The 18,220-nt window shown below is 61.4% G+C and overlaps 1 protein-coding gene across 1 annotated transcript; it reads right to left on the bottom strand.

Moving 5' to 3' along the window:
- Positions 1-8,239: 8,239 nt before the first annotated feature.
- LOC308337810 (testis-specific Y-encoded protein 10-like) lies at positions 8,240-10,606 on the bottom strand. Its single transcript, XM_080796009.1, has 6 exons — positions 10,322-10,606; positions 9,814-9,891; positions 9,563-9,674; positions 9,318-9,463; positions 9,139-9,223; positions 8,240-8,437 (listed from the first exon to the last, which is right to left on the bottom strand). The coding sequence occupies exons 1-6, from the start codon at positions 10,442-10,444 to the stop codon at positions 8,415-8,417; spliced, it is 567 nt and encodes a 188-aa protein (XP_080652135.1). The 5' UTR covers positions 10,445-10,606; the 3' UTR covers positions 8,240-8,414.
- Positions 10,607-18,220: the final 7,614 nt, after the last annotated feature.

Raw genomic sequence — 18,220 nt, 5'->3', positions numbered from 1 at the left:
ACTCGAGGCCTCGCAACACACTCACCCATGGGTGTGCACACACACAGACGCAAAACATAAACACACCCTGTCTCCGGGATGCAGGCATACACCCTGGTCACCCACGCGCACACACATACGAGACACACAAGCTAAGCGCCCACGCACCCATGACGGCCTGCACACAGGGGAGCAAAAGAGGACATGCAAGTCCACACACACACGTGCAGAATCCTACACACATGGTCCTCAGCTCAGAGGAATGCTCAGGTGGCCAGAGGTGCTTGAAAATGCGCACACACACACACACACACACACACACGGATGCGGACCTGACCACAGCTGCTCCCTCACACACAGCACACTCACGATGTCACACAGCCTGTGGACCACACTGGCGTACCCTCACATATCCGTGGAACTGTCCCCTGCGGTGGGTGGTGTTACCTGCAGGAGGGTCTGGGGTCCACAGGGACGGTGAGGGACCGCCTCCCCCTTGGTCCTGCCGGGACCCTTGGGTTTGTGCTGGACCTGACCAGAAGCATGCATGGCCTCGCATCTCAGCAACGCAGGGCACACTTCCAGGAGCAGGGGAACTTGGAAAAGCTCTCCAAGCGATGTGAATATGGTGGTGCGAGGAGCCAAGGGGGCACCAGGGCCCCGCTCGGGAGCACCTTGGACCCTCCTGGGCCCCCTGCTCTAAAGAACAAGACTTCACCGGGAGAGCTGCACCTTTTTCCCCTCCTCGGCCAGATCCTGCCTAGGAAGGGTGGGGTTCTCTCCCCAGGCCCAGCCCTGCTGCGCCCGGCCCCCAAGCTCTCCATCACGCCCACCCATGGAATCCAACAGGATGGGGGCTGGAGGATCCCAGCAGGCTGATTTCCTCCTTGCCATTTCCCGTGCCCCCGACAGAAGCCGACACATGGACCCAAAGGGCTCTGTAACTTGTTTATGGCCCTTCCCCCTGTCCCTGCAGCATTGGGCAGGATACTCTCTAGCGCCGCCCCTGCTGATCCTTGTCCCTGTTTCTGTCCCGTGCAGGCAGAGCACCACGGAGACGAGCCCATCCATGTCTCTCAACGGTGGAGGCCTCATCAAATTCGTCTCGGTGGTCAAACTCGGGTGCTCTCTGATGTCCACTTCCACACAGCGGCCATGCCCCGACACATACACACACGCATCACACACACACAGAGACAAACAGGAAAACACACACAAAAATCTTAGCTATTTGTGAAAACACATGCTGCCGGGATCGCCACGTGATGTTGCGAGCCCGCCTCGTCCCCGTGGGATCCCTGTTCCTCCCCAGCGAGGGCGCCACGACCCTCCTGTGGACGGCCTAGGGCCATTTCCCAGGATGTCCGTATGGCTGCGGGAGGCCAGGCGGTGCTCAGGAACGTGGAGGGCAGCCCGGGAGTCGTGGCCCACGACGGGGACGGGACAAGGAGCCCGACTCCCCAAGATAGGCCGGCCATCCCCAACTGAAGGCGTTGGCAGGAGGACCGAGAGAGGGGCCGACAGCCACGGGAGACAGTTCAGGAAAAGGCGGTGGCGAAGCCTTGCTTCGCCCGATTGAGCAGGGATTTGCCGGCACACAGCATGGGGGGCAGGCACCTGCCGGACTAGACACCTCCTCCGCCCTGTGGGTGTGCTCTGAGTGGCCCCAGGCTCACTTCCCACCCTGCCAGCTGCTGCGTGGGCCCAGGCTCCTCTGAGCCTCAGTTTCCCCGCCATGAAACTGACTGTCCCCGGGCACCCTCCCCACACAGTTCAGGACCCAGCCCTCGGGGCTCCTTACCGACAGGTCTTCCTCTCAGCTCACTCCCATGGGCCGCCTTCCGGCCTAGGGTAGTACTGCAAGGGATTGGGCCACAGCTCTTCGATGATGATCTGGGAGGGGAAAAAAGGCCAGGTGAGCGTGGGGCCCCCGGCCCCGGTCCCCAGCAGCCGGGGCCCCAGCATCACCGTTGCGGACGAAGGCCGCAGGGGCCTCACCTCGGCCATCCTGTTGGGCCCCGGGCAGCTGGGGTCACACAACCAGTTGAAGAAGTTCAGGCTGCTGCTGTCTCGCCTGCGGCTGGCACCTCCACGTTCCTCATCCCAGAACCACTGGACTGGGGTGCAACGAGTCGCCCTATATCCTGCAGGACGAGGAAACTTAAGGGAGGCCGTCCATGGCCAGGGCCCCACGCCCGCTCTCGCTCCCAACCTACAACCTCTCCCCCTCCGGTGCCAAATCCCTCCCCCGCCCCCAGGACCCCATACACCTCCCTTCCCGTTCCCGGGGCCCACGTGCCCGGCGGCCCTCCGCCAGCTCCCCTGAAGCTCAGGCCCACTCTTACCGGCGATGCTAAGGTGATACTCCTTAACGATCACGTCGTTCTGGAAGTAGGGGTTGCTCCCAAAGGAAAACATCAGCCTGCAGCGGTACTTGGGATGAACCAGCTCCTCCACCTGGCCCAGCAAAGCGAGAGGACGGGGAGGGGGAAGGGGACTGAGCGCGGCTCTGAGCAACCCTGCCGCAGCCCCTCCAGCTGCAACCCCACTCCCAAGGCACCACCGCCGGCCTCCGTCTCCAGGGCTAACCTCTAAATTGGTCATGTAGCTGAGCAGGTCTGCGTCCTGGTCACCTGTCACGGCTGATATCTGCGGGTGATTCAGGATCTGCCTTGGGTCAAGGAGCCTCGACGGCAAGTGCTCCGGAAAGAGAACCGGGAACCACCCGGGAACCCCCGGCCCTTCCCGACCGAGAGCCAGGGACCGAATGGGGCCTGTGCACAAACAGAAGGCACCGCCACACTCCCAGCCTCCTCAGCGCTTGCCCTTTCGTCACCCATGCTCTGCCCTGGGGTGGCGCTGGGCTGGAGGATCAACAGGGCGAGGCCAAGAGCCTGCCTGCTTTGCCTTCCCAAGTCCGTCTGGCCTGTGCCCGGGGCCGGCTGGGCCAGGAGGCGGTCAGTCACCACGCTGGATGTCTGGATGGGCTCGGTCCCCCGCTCACGGCCGTGTTTGCTTGTGTGCTCCCCTGAAGCCCTGGGCTCTTGAGGGACCTTCTGTGCCCACAAGGGGGCTGCTCCGCTCACTTGCAGCATGGCTGCACAGCCAGGGTGCCAAGCAAGAGCCTGGCAGAGTCAGCAAGAGAGGGAGGAAAGGGGTAGTGTGGGAGGACGGGGCGCGAAGGAGGAGAGAGAGAGAGACAGAGACACCCAAACCCCGAGGAAGAGACTTGCAGAGGGACGGCAGGCGGGGAGAGAGCGAGCCAGGGTGGGGGACGTGGAGACGGAGAGGCAGGGAGGCAGGAAACGTGTCTGTGAGCACCTGGGCCAGGGGCCTCGGCCCGCCTCAGTAGGACCTGCGGAGACAGAGTTTGTAGCACCCCTGCACCGTGTCCAGGGCCCCGGGGGCCGCTGAAGTCGGCCAGCCCGCTGACTGACCCTCAATGAGTGCAAGCGCACAGAACTCTAGGTCTGCCGTGACCTCGCCAAAAAGACAGGTTGGGAAGGACCGGGAAGGAGGCGCGCAGCCTCTCCATCTGCCCCACGCACCCCCCAAATCCTTTCCTTGCAGCATCTGCTCTGAGCCAAGTGGGACCGGGCTTCACTAGGAGTCCAGAGTGTTGACCCGGGTTCCGCGACCGCAGAGGCCTGTTGGGGTGCTGCAGCCCCAAAGCACTGGCCCGGACCTTCTGCTCAGGCAGCAATGCACAGGTCCCAGCCCCTGCCTTTCCCCCCAACGCCCACTCCCTCCCCGCACCCACCTCCTCCGGGACCACCCTCTGCTGGCCCCTGCCCCTCTGCTGTGCAGGAGAAGGCTGGGGCCACTGCTCCCGCCTTGGGCCCACTGCTGCCTGGGCGGCCTACTGCCGCGAGGTGCCCAGCGCTAGAGGCCTGGGGCCCACGGCTGGGGGAGCGAGGCCCATCCCCGCAGCTCTCCTGCCCCTGGCTGAGGCTCTGCACCCTGCTGCCCTGCTCCCACTCTCCTCCACAGGTGCCCAAACCCAGCCAGCAGGCTGAAGGATACGGCGTGTGCCCAGAAGCCAGGGATGCCCTGGATGATGGCCCTTCTTCGAGCCAGGTGACCACTGCGCTTCCGATTCATCCTGCGCTTCAGCCGCAAGTAGGCCCTGGAGGCTTGGGCGTCCACAGAGCGGAGCGCTTCCTGAACCACCTCCAGCGCGGCAAGTGCGGCCCCGGCTGGGTCGGGCCGGGGCACAGGCTCTGCCTGCCACAGCTCCTTCGGCCTCTCGACCTGCTGTGCTTGCGCCGCCTCCTCGTCTTCCGCCGCCAGCACCTCCTCGTCTTCCGCCGCCAGCACCTCCTCGACTTCCGCCGCCAGCACCTCCACGACTTCCACCGTCAGCACCTCCTCGTCTTCCGCCGCCAGCACCTCCTCGACTTCCACCGCCACCACCTCCACCACCGCCGCGATATCCTCCACCACCAGCACCAACTCCGGCCCCGCGCCGGCCTCCTCTGTGCCCCCCTGGGCCTCAGCTTCCCGCACAGCCTCTGCCACCACCCCCGCAGCCTCGAGGGCCAGAAGCGCCCCCGCGTGCCCGCAGGAGCCGGTCTCCCTGAGGGCCCCCGCCTCCTCACCGCCCCCGTCTGCGACCAAGGTGCTCCAGGATTCTGGGGCAGCCCCGCCTTCCCCGGACCTCGACTCACTCTCCATGTGGCCCTGGCCCTGAGCGCCGGCCGCTGGGGACTGAAGGCGACGGAGGCGGCACCGGCAGCTTCAGCTGCAGCGCCCAGGAACGCCGCTGGGCGGCAGCGCCTAGCAGAGTGCGCGGGCCTGGGGCACGCATGCGTACAGGCCCCCGGGGCGGGCGGTGACGGGGCAGACACGGGCGGCGCAGGGGTGTGGGGCGGGGGGAGGCACGCATGCGGCCTGGGCCGGATGGAGCCCCCGAGCCCCGCGCAGGACGCGGCGTGCTCCCGGGTCTAACCCGTGCCAGGGCAGTGGGCGTGGCCACCACCCGCCCTGTGTCTTGGCCGCACCAGAGCCCGCCCGGGAGCCCGCCCGAGCCCCTCCACCGCGGTGGCCTCCGCGCCTCTCAACCCCAAACGTTCTCTTCAGAGACCCCTGTCAGGCCTTTCCCGCAAGTGCCGTGGTATCCCAGCCCCACTCGTCCCTTTCTCGTCCGTCCGTCTGGGGCCCCTCGGCTGGCGCCAGGAATTGAAATCCGGCGGCTGAATGCCGAGTGTGCCCGCCGCGCGAAAGCCTCCCGCGCTCCTTCTTAGGGGACCTGGGGGAGAGCCCGGGGGGCATCAGCTGCTGCCCCACCTGCGCCCCGTCACTGCCACGTGGCTTTCGCCCTGGGCCTGCCCGGTGGTGCACGGCGCCTTGAGCCCGCCGCCAAGGTGCTGCGTGCAGGGGCCATCCGCCTCCCCAGCCCCCCACCCCCCATCCCCCGCCCCAGCTTTCCGGAAGAGAAGGGAACTGCACGCCATGTACTTTCCCTGAAGTTACTCTGCAAAGAGCCGAGGTCCCTGGCCACCGGGGTGCCTACAGAGCTGCTAAGCCGGCCCCGGTGAGGTCCGTGATTGCGACTGGGCAGCATGCGACTGGGCCAGGCTTTCAGTCCAAAGAGAAACTCTGCAAATTCCTCTGCCCAAGCCAGTGGTAAAACTTGCTCCCAAGGTGCTTTCCTCTGAGCGGCCCCTTTCGCTTTGTTTCTGTGTCTCTTTTCCTCGTTGCGTTCTCCTTCTCCACCTGACTTGCATGCAAGGGCTCTTGTGTCTTTCTTCCAGCTCCGCTCCAAGTTCTCCCTTAGACTGCGTCGGTGGCTGAGTGGAGTACCGTGCGGGGAGGGGATGGCCAAGTGAGCATGCACAGCCCAAGTGCCCTTTCTCTGGTACTCCCCACGTCGGTCCTTTGAGACAAGACCACACCTCACAGAGGTCTGCTCCGGGGGGCGGGGGCGGGTGCTGTGGCGGGATAGGATGCTTGCCGCCTGAGGTGTCAGGGAAGGCCTCGTGGGTGATGGCAAGGCCACCAGCGTTGCGGTTGCATCGTGGGAGGGCCTCCATTAGAAGGAGTGGGTCGGTGTGTCCTGGGGGATTTTGACCAGAAAGACGCAGGAGGAACTCCCTTGGCGTTAAGTGCAGGGGCTGTGGTCGCAACAAGTGTCACAAACGCCCCTGCAGGGAGTAAGATGCATGGCTGTCTATGGGGCGAAGAAACAAATGTCTGAGACAGTCCGTGAGACAGCTCAGACTTTGGAATTACTGGTACAATCCAAACTGACCCAGCACTTGCAACCTTGCCCAAACCACTAGAGGAGGCTCCTCTGGTGTTACCGCAGGAACAGGAGCACAGCCTTGGAGAGGGAGAAGGCTGGGGTGGTGACAGGGGGAGGGGGAGGAGGGGGAGACTGGGAGGAGAGGGAGAGAAGCCCAGAAGGAGAAGAAGAGCTGGGGGAGAGAGGGGGAATGGGAGGGAGGGAGAGAAGGGAAGAGAGGGACAGGGGCAGGAGGGAGAGCCGTGCGCAGGGATGGGGAGGGAGAGACAGGCAGGGCGTGGCGAGGAAGAGCGGAGGCGGGGAGGCAAGGACTGGTCTGCCCCCAGCTGAATTCATACTTTGCGAGGCATGTAGACCCAAAGGACACATCGCCTGTGAGGAAGGGGCCACCCACGCGTGGGGAAGCAACAGTTCGGCTGAGCAGAGCTGAATCCAGTGGTGTCAACCAGGGCAGCTGTCATGTTTCCCGAAAACATGAGACAGCAAATGGGGAAGTCACGGAGGAATAGAGGGTGGAAACAGCCAGGGAGTACACAGACACCAAGTACTGTGATTGTGGACTGCCCTGTGTCAGTAACGGGGCTGGTCAGTAACGGGGCTTCACAGCACTGGAGTAAGATGTGGACGACAGCAGAACGGGCAGGTGTTGAAAAGCTGGCCACATCTATGCTCCGTGCAAGAGACTGGCCTCTGAGTCCCAAAGTCACAAAGAATTTGAAAGTGGGAGGAGTGAGGCCAAGACCTCAGAAGATGGACGGTGCCCTACACGGTCAAAGCAGCCTGCGCGCACTTGGCCCTTAACCAGGGGAGCGTGCTCCGTGGGGTGTTGGTGAGGACTAGGGGTGCCCTTTGGTGGCATTTCCCTTTTGGGGTCTAACCGGATAGAGGGCATTGGGCACCTGCCTTCAGACCACGGAGAAGGAGGCAGATCAGCCTCGGGGTCAGCACGGGACAGACAGCACACGGGCGGGTGTCCTGGGTCTCGCATTCAGCAATACTCTGCCCTCTCCTCTGCTGACCATCTGGGGGACCCCAAGCCAACGTCCTAGGGAAGCCGGGAAGTGGGGATCATGGGGCTGCGTGGGGTTGTCAGTATGTGAGCGTGTCTCTGGACATGTGAGTGGGTGAAGGTTGTGTGCCTGGGAGGGTGAGTGAGTGTGTGCGTGTCAGGACATGAGGGTGACTGAATCACTGTGTGTTGGCTGGGGGGTGTTGGCTCTGCTCCTGAGTATGTGTCAGTGTATGTGAGTGGCTAAATATTCTGTGGCTTAGGGCGGTTGGAACCCGATGGTGTTCGTGTGTCTGTGTGCGCGCGCGCGTGCGTGTGTGTGTGTGCGGGCCCGCACGCGCGCGCGCGCGCCTTTCCCTGCAATTTATGCTTCCGCCCAGCTACCTGGGCCAGAACGACAGGGTGATCTTTCCTACCTTCCCTCCTCCCACTTTCCCCTCTCCAACAGTCCCTCCACAGGGCCTGGCCCCCACTCGCTCCCGCTGTATCTGGGGCTGAGAGGATGACTGTGTCAGCAAGGGCCTGGGCCCCTTGTTTAGAAGAAAGGAGAGCCCTGGCACTGGGGTTCAACGGAGTAATGAAACTACAGTCCCACCCGTGCTGTGTCTGAGGTCATCCACCAGGGAGCATCTCTGGGAGACGGTCATCGCCATCCACCAAAAGTTGACACTGGACACGTTTGGCCCTGGCTCGCCCTTCCCTTTCTTTGACCTCTGTTATTTCCCCAGGGAAGGCATGGGCCCTGTTAGCTGGCCTTTCGCTCATCTCCTCTCCCTGCCCACCTCCACCATCCCTAGGGGAAGGACCTCTGCCACGCTGGGATGCAGTCCCAGAGCTCGTGTGACCTGGACCTCTGGGCCAGCATACGGCCCCACCCCTTCCACGGAATAAGGATGCCGGGGCAGAGTAGTAAGCATCGACGGGAATCCCATGAGCTCAGGCTCCCCACCTGCCCCTTTCCATGAAGACGACCGTGTGTGAGCGTACACACAGTAACACACATAAACACGGTTGACGTCGTTTTTCCACATTTCAGTATTTTTACAGGGGGCCTCAATCGGCCCTGTGTTTCTCCCAGGCACCAGACTGGAGGTGTTCCCTGTGGGAGGGACCAGGCTGATCATCCGGCTCCATCTGAAGGTCCTGGACTCTTTCCGGGTCAAGGGCAAGGCTTCTGCGTATTCACCTCAACATGCTCAAGTTCCCTGGGAGAGACGGAGACACAGACACAGACGCACGGGCACACAGTCACCCGGGCACACATGAGGCGGCCGGTGAGTATCCTCTACGGGCCACACGCAGGTTTGCTTGAGGGTTTCAAGGCCCTTTCGGGGAACGGAGGCCATTCTCCCCTGCCCCTCTCCCCGGCCCTTGATGGCGATCCCCCTACATTTCCTCCACCCACATAGCAACGGTATCTGTGCACGCTCTCCAGTGTTCTCTGGCTGATTGCGGTGGGCACAGGAGATTGCCCAGGGAGATGACTGGGAGGACTCTACCGATGAACACACAAAAGTGACGGGGTGACGCATGAGCCTTTACGCCAGGGAACGCAGACATCTGCGCCAAGGCTGGCAAGAGGTGCTTAGGTGGGCTCAAAGCTGAGGCGGTGGCGAGGAGACCTGAGGGCAGGAGTTCACGGCCAGGGAGTGGCACTTCCCGCAAGGCAGCTGCTGAGCCGACTGCTTCTCCGGCTCTGCTCACTGGTGTTGCCTGACCCGCCTGCCTCAAGCTTCCCAGGCAGAACCAGTTTGACACCGCCCTCCCCGACTCACGGTGATGCCCTTTGGACACGGGGTCACCGCCTCTTGAGTGTTCCTCTAAGCCTCCGTTTCTGCATTTGTGGAGCCCAGCTCCCACGGAGCCGCACGGAGCATTTTCAGCACCCACGCCCTGGGCGTCTCACCTGCCCTCCTCTCAGTTCCCTCTGCTGGGGCCTTCTTCCTCACGTAGTACTGCAGGGGATCGGGCCACAGGTCGTCCATGATGATCTGGCAGGGGAAACGGGGCAGGGCTCAGATGCACATCCCAGTCCGCTGGGGAGCACAGGCAGGTTCACGTGCGCGGTTTGTCACAGGGACCCACCTCAGCTATCCTGCTAGGCCCGGCAAAGCTGTGGTCAGAGAACCAGCTGAAGAAGTTAAGGCTGCTCTTGTGGCGTCTGCGGCTACAGGCCTCCTGTTCGTAACAGTGGTGCCACTGGATGGGAGTGGAATGAGACGGCTCGTACCCTGCAGGAGGAAGGGTCCGTGCGAAGGCGCTGGATGATGCATCAGGTTCAACCCTGCCGCCTCCACCTGCTGCCGCCCATGCACGCAGAGGCCCCTTACCAGCAGCCCTGAGGACATACTCCTTCTCAACGACGTCGTTGCGGAAGTAGGAGTTCTCGCGAAAGAAGAGCAGGATCTTGCGGCCATCACGGGGAGACTCGAGTTCCTCCACCTGCCGGGCGGCAAAGTGGGGGAGAGGGTTGAGATCTCTGTCCAGCAGACCCTTCCCCTCCTGGCCTTGGGGAGGAATCGCTTCTGTTACCCCCTCTTCTCCCATCCCCCAGGCCGGGCCTCCATCTCCCGGGCCAGACCTTCAAATCCGTCATGGAGCCAAGTATGCCTTCATCTTGCTCACTGAGCATGGCTGACATCTGCGGGTGGTTCACAAACTGCTTCGGGTCAAGGACTCTCCGAGGGCTGGAGAAGAAAGAGCTACAACAACAGAGCAGGTCTGCACAGCAAGTGCGCCCTGCATCTCCCCTCCTACCACCGGGACCCACTCCACCTCACAGATTGTGTCAAGGGCCCCTGCGCCCCCGCACGGCCTGCTGCATTAGTTAGTTAGGTAATTCCCTGCTGGGCACTAACACAGAAAGCTGGAAATCCTCGGTGACCTCCCTGCCCACCCACGGCCCCCTCCCCGGCACATCGAGGGCAACCTGCGGCCCCACCAGGGACCCCCACCCGGAAGCAGGGATTCGAAACTGTCGTGATCACCGAGGCATGAGCCAGGCCACCACAACGCAGGCCCCCTGCCACAGGAGTCTCCTGCGCTAGCCCGGCCACATCGGGGTCCCTCCGTGAAGGTATCAAGGATACAGCCTTGGCCCAGAAGCCAGGGATGCCCCGGATGAGGGCGCTTCGGTGGTCCAGGTGACGCCGTCGCCTCTGCCAGAACCTGAGCTTGAGCCCAGAGTAGGCCCTGCTGGCGTCTTTGTTCATGGGCTCCAGCTCTGACTGCAGGGCCTCGAGGGCCTGGAGCGGGGACGGGGGCGGACCTGGCCGTGCCTCTGGCCGTTCTTCCCCTTCCTGCTTCTCCTGCAGCTCCTGCGCTTCTCGCTCCTTCTGGCTCTCCTCCCAGGCCTCTTCCCTCCTGTCTTCCTCCTCCTCATCCTCCTCCTCCTGCACCTCTGGTACCTCTGCAACCTCATCCTCAACAGCCTCCTCCTCTTCCTCCTCCTCCTCTTCCTCCTCCTCCTCTTCCTCCTCCTCCTCCTCAGTCTCCTCGCCCTCCTCAGCCTCCCCCTCTTCCTCAGCCTCACTGCCAACCTCCCTAGCCTCGTCGTCCTCGTCCTCGTCCTCCTCCTCAGTCTCCCCGGGGTCCTCCGCCACCTGGACCACCGCAAGCTGCCACACCAACATTACGTCATCCCCCACTAGCACAAGCTCCACCACCAGGATGGCGCCCTCTCTCTCCCAACGGCCCTCCTCGTCCTGCGCTGGCTCTGCCGCCATCCCCACGCCTAGGCCCAGCAGCACCTTCGCCTCTCTTCTGGGGGTGGGGCTCTATGTCCGCGGACAGCCGCGTCCCGATGGACCCCTCCCTCGACGGAGTCGGTCAGGATTGGGGGGCAGTCCCGCGTCCCATGTGGCCCCCAGCTGGGGCAGCTGCGGAGGAACGGAGCAGGAGGGGTGAGCACGCGGCTCCCGCAGGCGGCCCGGCAGTGGAGCTCCGCGGCCCAGCGAAGGGGGGACGTCAGCCGTCTCCTCGCAGAAGCCACCGGAGTCTGGGACGCATGCGCACAAGGGCTTCCGGCCAGGAGGCCACGGGGCCGAGGTGGAGGTGGCACGCGTGGGGCCTCGGCACGAAGGAGGCCTGATCCACGCCCAGGACAATGGCCGGACCCCAGGTGCTGCCAGCGGCAAGGCCGTGGGCGTGGCCGCCACAGGCCCCGCCCCTCACCCCCTGCGGGAGCCGGCCAGGGAGGCAGCCAGTGCGCCTCCTCCAGGGTGGCCTCGGGCTCTACCTAAGGCGCCCCAGGCCCCAGGGCCCACAACCCCCTCCCCTCCATCCCGTGGCCTCCTCCAGCCCGCTCTCCACCCGGTGTTTGTAGCCTGTCAATGCGAAACCGTCCCTTGCCCTTCCCCAACACGATCGTCCAAGACTGAGGACAGCGTATGCACCACCGGGAACCCTGGCCTAGCGTGCGTGGAAACGTCAGCCCAGGCATTGCGGAATAGGGCCATTCCAGGAGACAGAGGTCGGAAGCGGTCTGCCTGTTCGGGGCACGGGGCTAGGGGGCGGGGGTTCGGCCACAGTTTGCCCCCAGGCCACGTCCTTGGCTGCTCAGGAGAAGAGGGACCGAGAGTGCTCAATCCGTCTCTCCGCCTGTCCTTTCCCCATGCTCTGCTCTCCCTCTTCCCCCGACTCGGTGTTTGTCTTCAGGGCGCTGTTTCTCTGCCCACTCTCTGGCCACAGGGTCTCTGGAAGATGAAGGCTTCAGGAAGCAAGATGCAGAAGCCTGTCCGAGCACCTCCTTTCCCATGAAATAAGAGCCCTCTTCTCCTCTGTGACTAGCCACTGGTCACGTGACCAGGGAAAGGGTCCCAAGCTGGGTGCCCCCGACACAAACACACACAGACACACACACACACACACACACACACACTTACCCACAGACACTCAGTGTGTTTGGCATGGAGCACAGAGGGAGGCGTGCCTTTCGTGCAGCCAAGGGCATCCGGCAACGTGAATCCGGATGCCCCTCCCCTGAGACAATGTCTGGGCGAACCCTGTGGATGGGCAGTTGGGCATTCTGTCTGGCGGCCAGGTGACTACAGTGTGCACCCTTTGGGAGGCCGGAGGCAAGAAGCTGGGGCTGGCTCCCAGGTGACACAGCACGTACGCACGTACCTTCACTTCCAGAGACTGAGTGTCTTCCGTTGCATTCGGGCGAAACCACAAATGCCGTGGGGAAGGCGTTCCCAGCTTGTCTGGCCTGCAGAGGAGAACACATCTTCTCTAGCCTTCCCCTGCGGGCCACCAGGTCAGACCGTGAGCAGAACTTGAGGCTGGGCCGTCACGTCCCCAGGGCCGGCCCGTCACGTCCCCAGGGCTGGCCCCCACTCGTGGAGAGAGGATACCCAACGTGTGGCTTTGGGCCAACAAGGTAGGCTTGGGGCAATTTTGGTGTGCAGCCAGTGCAAGCCGGTCTCCCCCAGCATTACAGGAACAGACGGGTTTCTTACACCACACCTCAGTCATCTCAGTCGTCAAAGGGCCACACGTGCCGCGTCCTGTACACGGAGGTGCCTGTCGTGGTTGCTCCGGCGGTTCTTCACCCTCCACGTGTCCCCGGCAGGTCCGTACCGACTCTTGAGGCCACGGCATCTTCTGTGCCCTCGCACAGGTCTTCTTCAGCTCCGTCTCCTGAACCGGCGGTGGATGCGTGGCTCTGCGCCATGGCTCCACTCCATGGGCGGCTGGACTAATGTTATCGCGGGGGTTCGAGCTGCGCAGAGTTCATGCCGGCTGCCTTCTAAGGTGCCAGCGGTGTTCAGTACAGCCGAGTGCTTACACACCCGTGTGTTCAGACCAAGGTTTCTTTGCGTGCCCACAGGTACCCGTGTGGGCAGCTGGCTGTAACACCGTGGGAAAGGGGTACACAGGCGTGGCCTTCGATGTACACACACGTGCATGTGGAAGCGCGTGCACGGACAGACCTATTCCGTTCCCGGCCGGGTCTGCGGTGGGTTTGCAGTGGACCGGATTTCATATGCACCCCCACGGCCTTGGACTGTGGTTTCCACGTGTTCGGCCATCATGTGGATGATCTCCACGTCCACTCGCAATCCAGGGAGACAGACATTCATGCAATGACAGACATCTGGCATTGCCCCTGCTAGGGAAGGAACAGGAGAGGGGCCAAAGGACAAGAGGTAAGCAGCCTGGAACGGAGACCTCACGGGAGGCTGGGTTTCAAGGGCACCTGCCTTGTTTCTTGTCCCCGTCGCCTCGACACACGTACACTGGAAAGCACACACGCATTCTGGGCGCCCCATCCCTTGCCTGCGAGACCACATCCGTGGAAGACCGTTGCCCTGGGTCCTCCAGTCCCGTAGCAAGCGTCCGTCTCCCAGCAGCTCTGGCCATTAAGCCCCTGGAGCGGGCGGTCTTCTTCAGGAGGCGCTCAGCCCTCTTGCGCCACGTACGTGTTTGCCCTGAAGCTGCCCTGAACTCCAGGCAGATGTGCACGAGCCACATCCCCTGGTTTGCACCCTAAGGCCCTGGGAGGAAACCCGATGTCCTTATGATGCGCCCAACAGCTTAAGCCATGCGACCTGCGGCAGGGGTCCAATCCTAAACACCTCTTTCCGGGGCAGGCGGGGCATCCCCCAGTCAAGGAAGCGGAGCGCCTGTGTTTATGGGAGACACCTGGGAGGCGCTTTAGCGGCACCGTCCAGCCTTTCCTCTCCCCTGTAGAGCTCGGCAGGCCCTTCCTAAAAGCCCCGAGGAGCGAGCCGCAGAGGGCTCTAGGGAAAGTGGGTGGGGCGAGCGCAGCACGTTCTGGGGTCCTCCACGTCCGGATCCCCGCGGGCAGCCCCGCTGCAACCGTCAGCATGCCTGGGACTTCCCCTCCATCTTGTCGACACGATGAATCCCACGGACTGGCCTGGGGGAGCTGTGAGGCTACTCTCCAGCTTAGGCGACAAGGAGACCAGAAGACGTGACGATGGCCCCAGCAGTCTTCCTTTGGCCCGTTGCTCTCCACCACCCTAGAATTCTCCCTGAGGGGCTGTATCGGACTTGAGATCCCCAACTTGAGATCTGACCAACCGCGGGCAGACTTGCTGACGTTCAGGCCCGAACCGTGAAGCCGGCAGGGTTCCCGAGCCCGAAGGCCAAACCCTCCTCGACCTACACCTAGCTGCCGGGGCCGCCAGGAGGGAACCCAGTTCCCCAAGGCAATGAGGTCAGGACTCCACAAACAGCATGAGATGTCGGCATAGCACCACAGGGGCCGCTGGGAGGCTCTGCCGGGATCCATTCGTGGGCACACGTTGCCAGATCCCAAGCCCAGCTGAGGTGCAGGCGGTGGGGAACGTCGAAGACGGGGTGAGTGCAGGGCGAGCGGACGGGGAGGGGCGAGCCCCGGACTGGTGAGAAGTGGTGCTGGGAAACCCCTGTTGGCTCAGGGAGCAACAAGCTGGGTGCCCCTCGCTGAGGCAGGGAACACGTGCCTGTGGGTTCAGCTCCTCTCCTTTTCGTCCTCCCCGCCTGGTACACAGGAGGTGGACAAGACCGGCCCAAACAGGAGAAGAACAGAGTCCAGGATGGCCTTTCTACTGGGAGGAGAGCTCCCCGCAGGGCTCTTTCCTCTGGAGGAACGTGCTGCTCACGGATTCTTTCTTATTCTTTGCTGCCTTTGGCTAATCAACACAGAGGCGGGTACAAGGTTTGAGCCCCTCTGTAACACACACTGAGACCCCTAGGGTTTTCCCACACCGGCACCATCCGTGCAAGCTGCCTCGATGGGTGGTGTGCTTGACACGTGCCTGCCTTGCCTTGGCCCGTGTGCGTTTTGCGGCGAGAGGGGACAGAGAACCCTGAGTAACCATGGAATGCACACAAGGTCTGTGTGTCAGGAGGGACGTGGCTGCACTCCGCCACTGGCCCCTTTCTCCATAATCAGCAGAGCGGGAAGTGCCATGGGCCCTCTCCTTTCCCGACCAGGGACTCCCAACACACTCATACACACGTGACCCTGTCCAAAGGCTTGGGCACACATCACAGACACACACACTCACACACACACACAGACTCTCGACACCCAGACGTGCATGAGGCCACACAAAATCACACTCACGTGTTCTTCTAAACACAGAGAAACACGTGATGCGTCTGTGCTCGTGCAAACACACGCACATACCCTGCACACCCACACATGATCCCTGAAACCAAGTCATCGAGAGGCACATGCATACCCCCCCACACACACAGACTCACGGCACCCAGGCGTGCATGAGGCCACACGTAACCAGACTCACATTTTCATCTAAACACAGAGTGACATACAAGACACGTGTGTTCGTGCAAACACATGCACATGCTACACGCACCCACACATTATCTCTGATACAAAGGCGTGGAGATGACACATGCGCACAGACACACACACACACACACACACACAGACACATGAAAATGCAAACACACACCCACAAGCTCCATTCACACACACGCACACACACAAACACACACACGCTCAAGGAAACCTACTGAACACACTAAACTCACACTCCTCGGTATGAAATTCAGGCTTGTAACAGCAGCCCTTGCATACAGACACATAGGGGCTTGTAAACACGAACACAGACACACACACACAATGCATACGACTCACAGAAGGTCTCCGGCAAAGGCCTACACATACAGTCCCGGCCCCAAAATACATACACACGTGTGTCGCGGAACCATCATACTCACACACGGAAATGACCACATCAAAAACCCCTGGCACAGAGGCATACACAACTGACGCCAACACATCGGAGCATGCACACTCACACACACACACAGAACACACGCAACCACACACACACTCCCCTGAGGATAGAGAAGCACGTAAGCAAAACCCATGGTCTACGTCATCCTGGAACACACAAGTAGCCCATCAAGTGTGCACACACACACACACACACATACACACATACTCTCCTCGAACCCACTGTACACACTGTGTACACACTCGCTCATGTTGATCTGAAGCATGCACACCATCCCTTGCCTGCAGACACATAGGTGCTTGCAAAAACACCCAGAACAGACCCAATTCACACGAGGTGTCCGGCACAGGCATACGCATGTGGCACCACCATAAAAACCATTACACGGGTGTGCCCAAGAACACTAACACACACACCCCAACACATCCACAAACTCCAGCACGCAGGCATACGCTACTCACGACGTTACATCTGAGCACGACACACTCACACATAGCCCTGAGGGTACAGAAGCATGTAAGTAAAACACATGGTCTGTGTCATACAGGAACACACACGTAGCCACTCAAACAGGCACACAAACACACACACACAGGTTCATGCTTCTGCAATCACACAGAGCACACCACACACAGTACACCAACACACACGTGCGCTTGCAAGCACACGTACACACAGACAACCCATACAAGGTCTCCGGCACAGGCGTACGCAGTTGACCTGCTCAAAAAGGAAGTATGCCCGTGATCCCCCGCAATCCAGAAACATCCACAGAATCTGACACGCAGGCATTCTCAAGGGTCCAAAACACACACTCATACGCGCACGCCCTGAGGATTCAGACACATGTGAGAAAACCACACATCCTCCCTGATATAGAAATGCACAGTCAACCGCTACACTCACACGCACGTACGTGCACACGCGCTTAAGCCCACGCAAACCCACATGCACTCCCTGCACAACCTATCTCATGTCACAGAGACATGCACCCTCAGCCCTACAACTGGAAACACAAGTTCACATGGAAACATGTACCCACAACACACACCAAACTCTCCAGCACAACTGTGTACAAAGAAGGCCCCAGAGAAACACACATACACACACACACACACACACACACACACGCAGACGTTGCTTAGTGAAGAGGAGACACACAATGAAAACACATGGTCTACGGCATAAGGGCATTTCCAATTGTCCCCATACACACAAACACACACACTGATTACAGAAGAGGAGACACACAGTGAATACACCTGCTCGATGGCACAGAGGCATTCCCACTTATCCCCTCACACAGAGACATGCCTACACGCGCGCGCACACACACACGCACAGAAAAACACACACACACAGAGTCTCCAGCACCGAGGCTTGCAAGGGTGGCGACACCTACACGCACAGGTACACACCCAAAACCACAATAACCCCTGGGCCTGCAAGTCCCCAAACACACCACAGGAATCTGTGGGCACACAAGGGTATGCACACAAAACACTCCCAGGCAAGGACTACGGCACACAGCCTTGTATGCGTAGCCCTGCAGGGTCACACACCCAGCGGTGCCTGGAAATGCATACGCACCGAATACACACCACTCACCTCACCCAGGCATACAGAATTCTGCGTGCACGCATACACACATGCCTCTGTGCGTAGAAGCACACACCTACGCAAAAAAATGCACGGAACCAGCTCGCAGGCATGACACTCGGCCACGCAAAACCACAGTCCTGCTCACGGGAACACACAACCAAGAAACAGACACCTACACACTCGGCGTCCAGCACACACACGTTCACACTCGCCACACACTCTCGCGTGCGTGCACCTGAAGCCTCCACCCACACATGAGGCAAGCACACGTGGCCACACTCAGAGACACACGTGTGCACACGCCGGCATGCACCTGCAGCACACGTGAACACGCCCACACGGCGCCGGTGTGCATGCAGTCACTCGAGGCCTCGCAACACACTCACCCATGGGTGTGCACACACACAGACGCAAAACATAAACACACCCTGTCTCCGGGATGCAGGCATACACCCTGGTCACCCACGCGCACACACATACGAGACACACAAGCTAAGCGCCCACGCACCCATGACGGCCTGCACACAGGGGAGCAAAAGAGGACATGCAAGTCCACACACACACGTGCAGAATCCTACACACATGGTCCTCAGCTCAGAGGAATGCTCAGGTGGCCAGAGGTGCTTGAAAATGCGCGCACACACACACACAAACACACACACACACGGA

This window comes from Martes martes (genome assembly GCF_963455335.1).
Source record: "Martes martes genome assembly, chromosome: Y".
Lineage (NCBI taxonomy): Eukaryota > Metazoa > Chordata > Mammalia > Carnivora > Mustelidae > Martes > Martes martes.
Note: the sequence above shows the minus strand (reverse complement) of the source record. Positions and strands in the feature narration are given on the sequence as shown.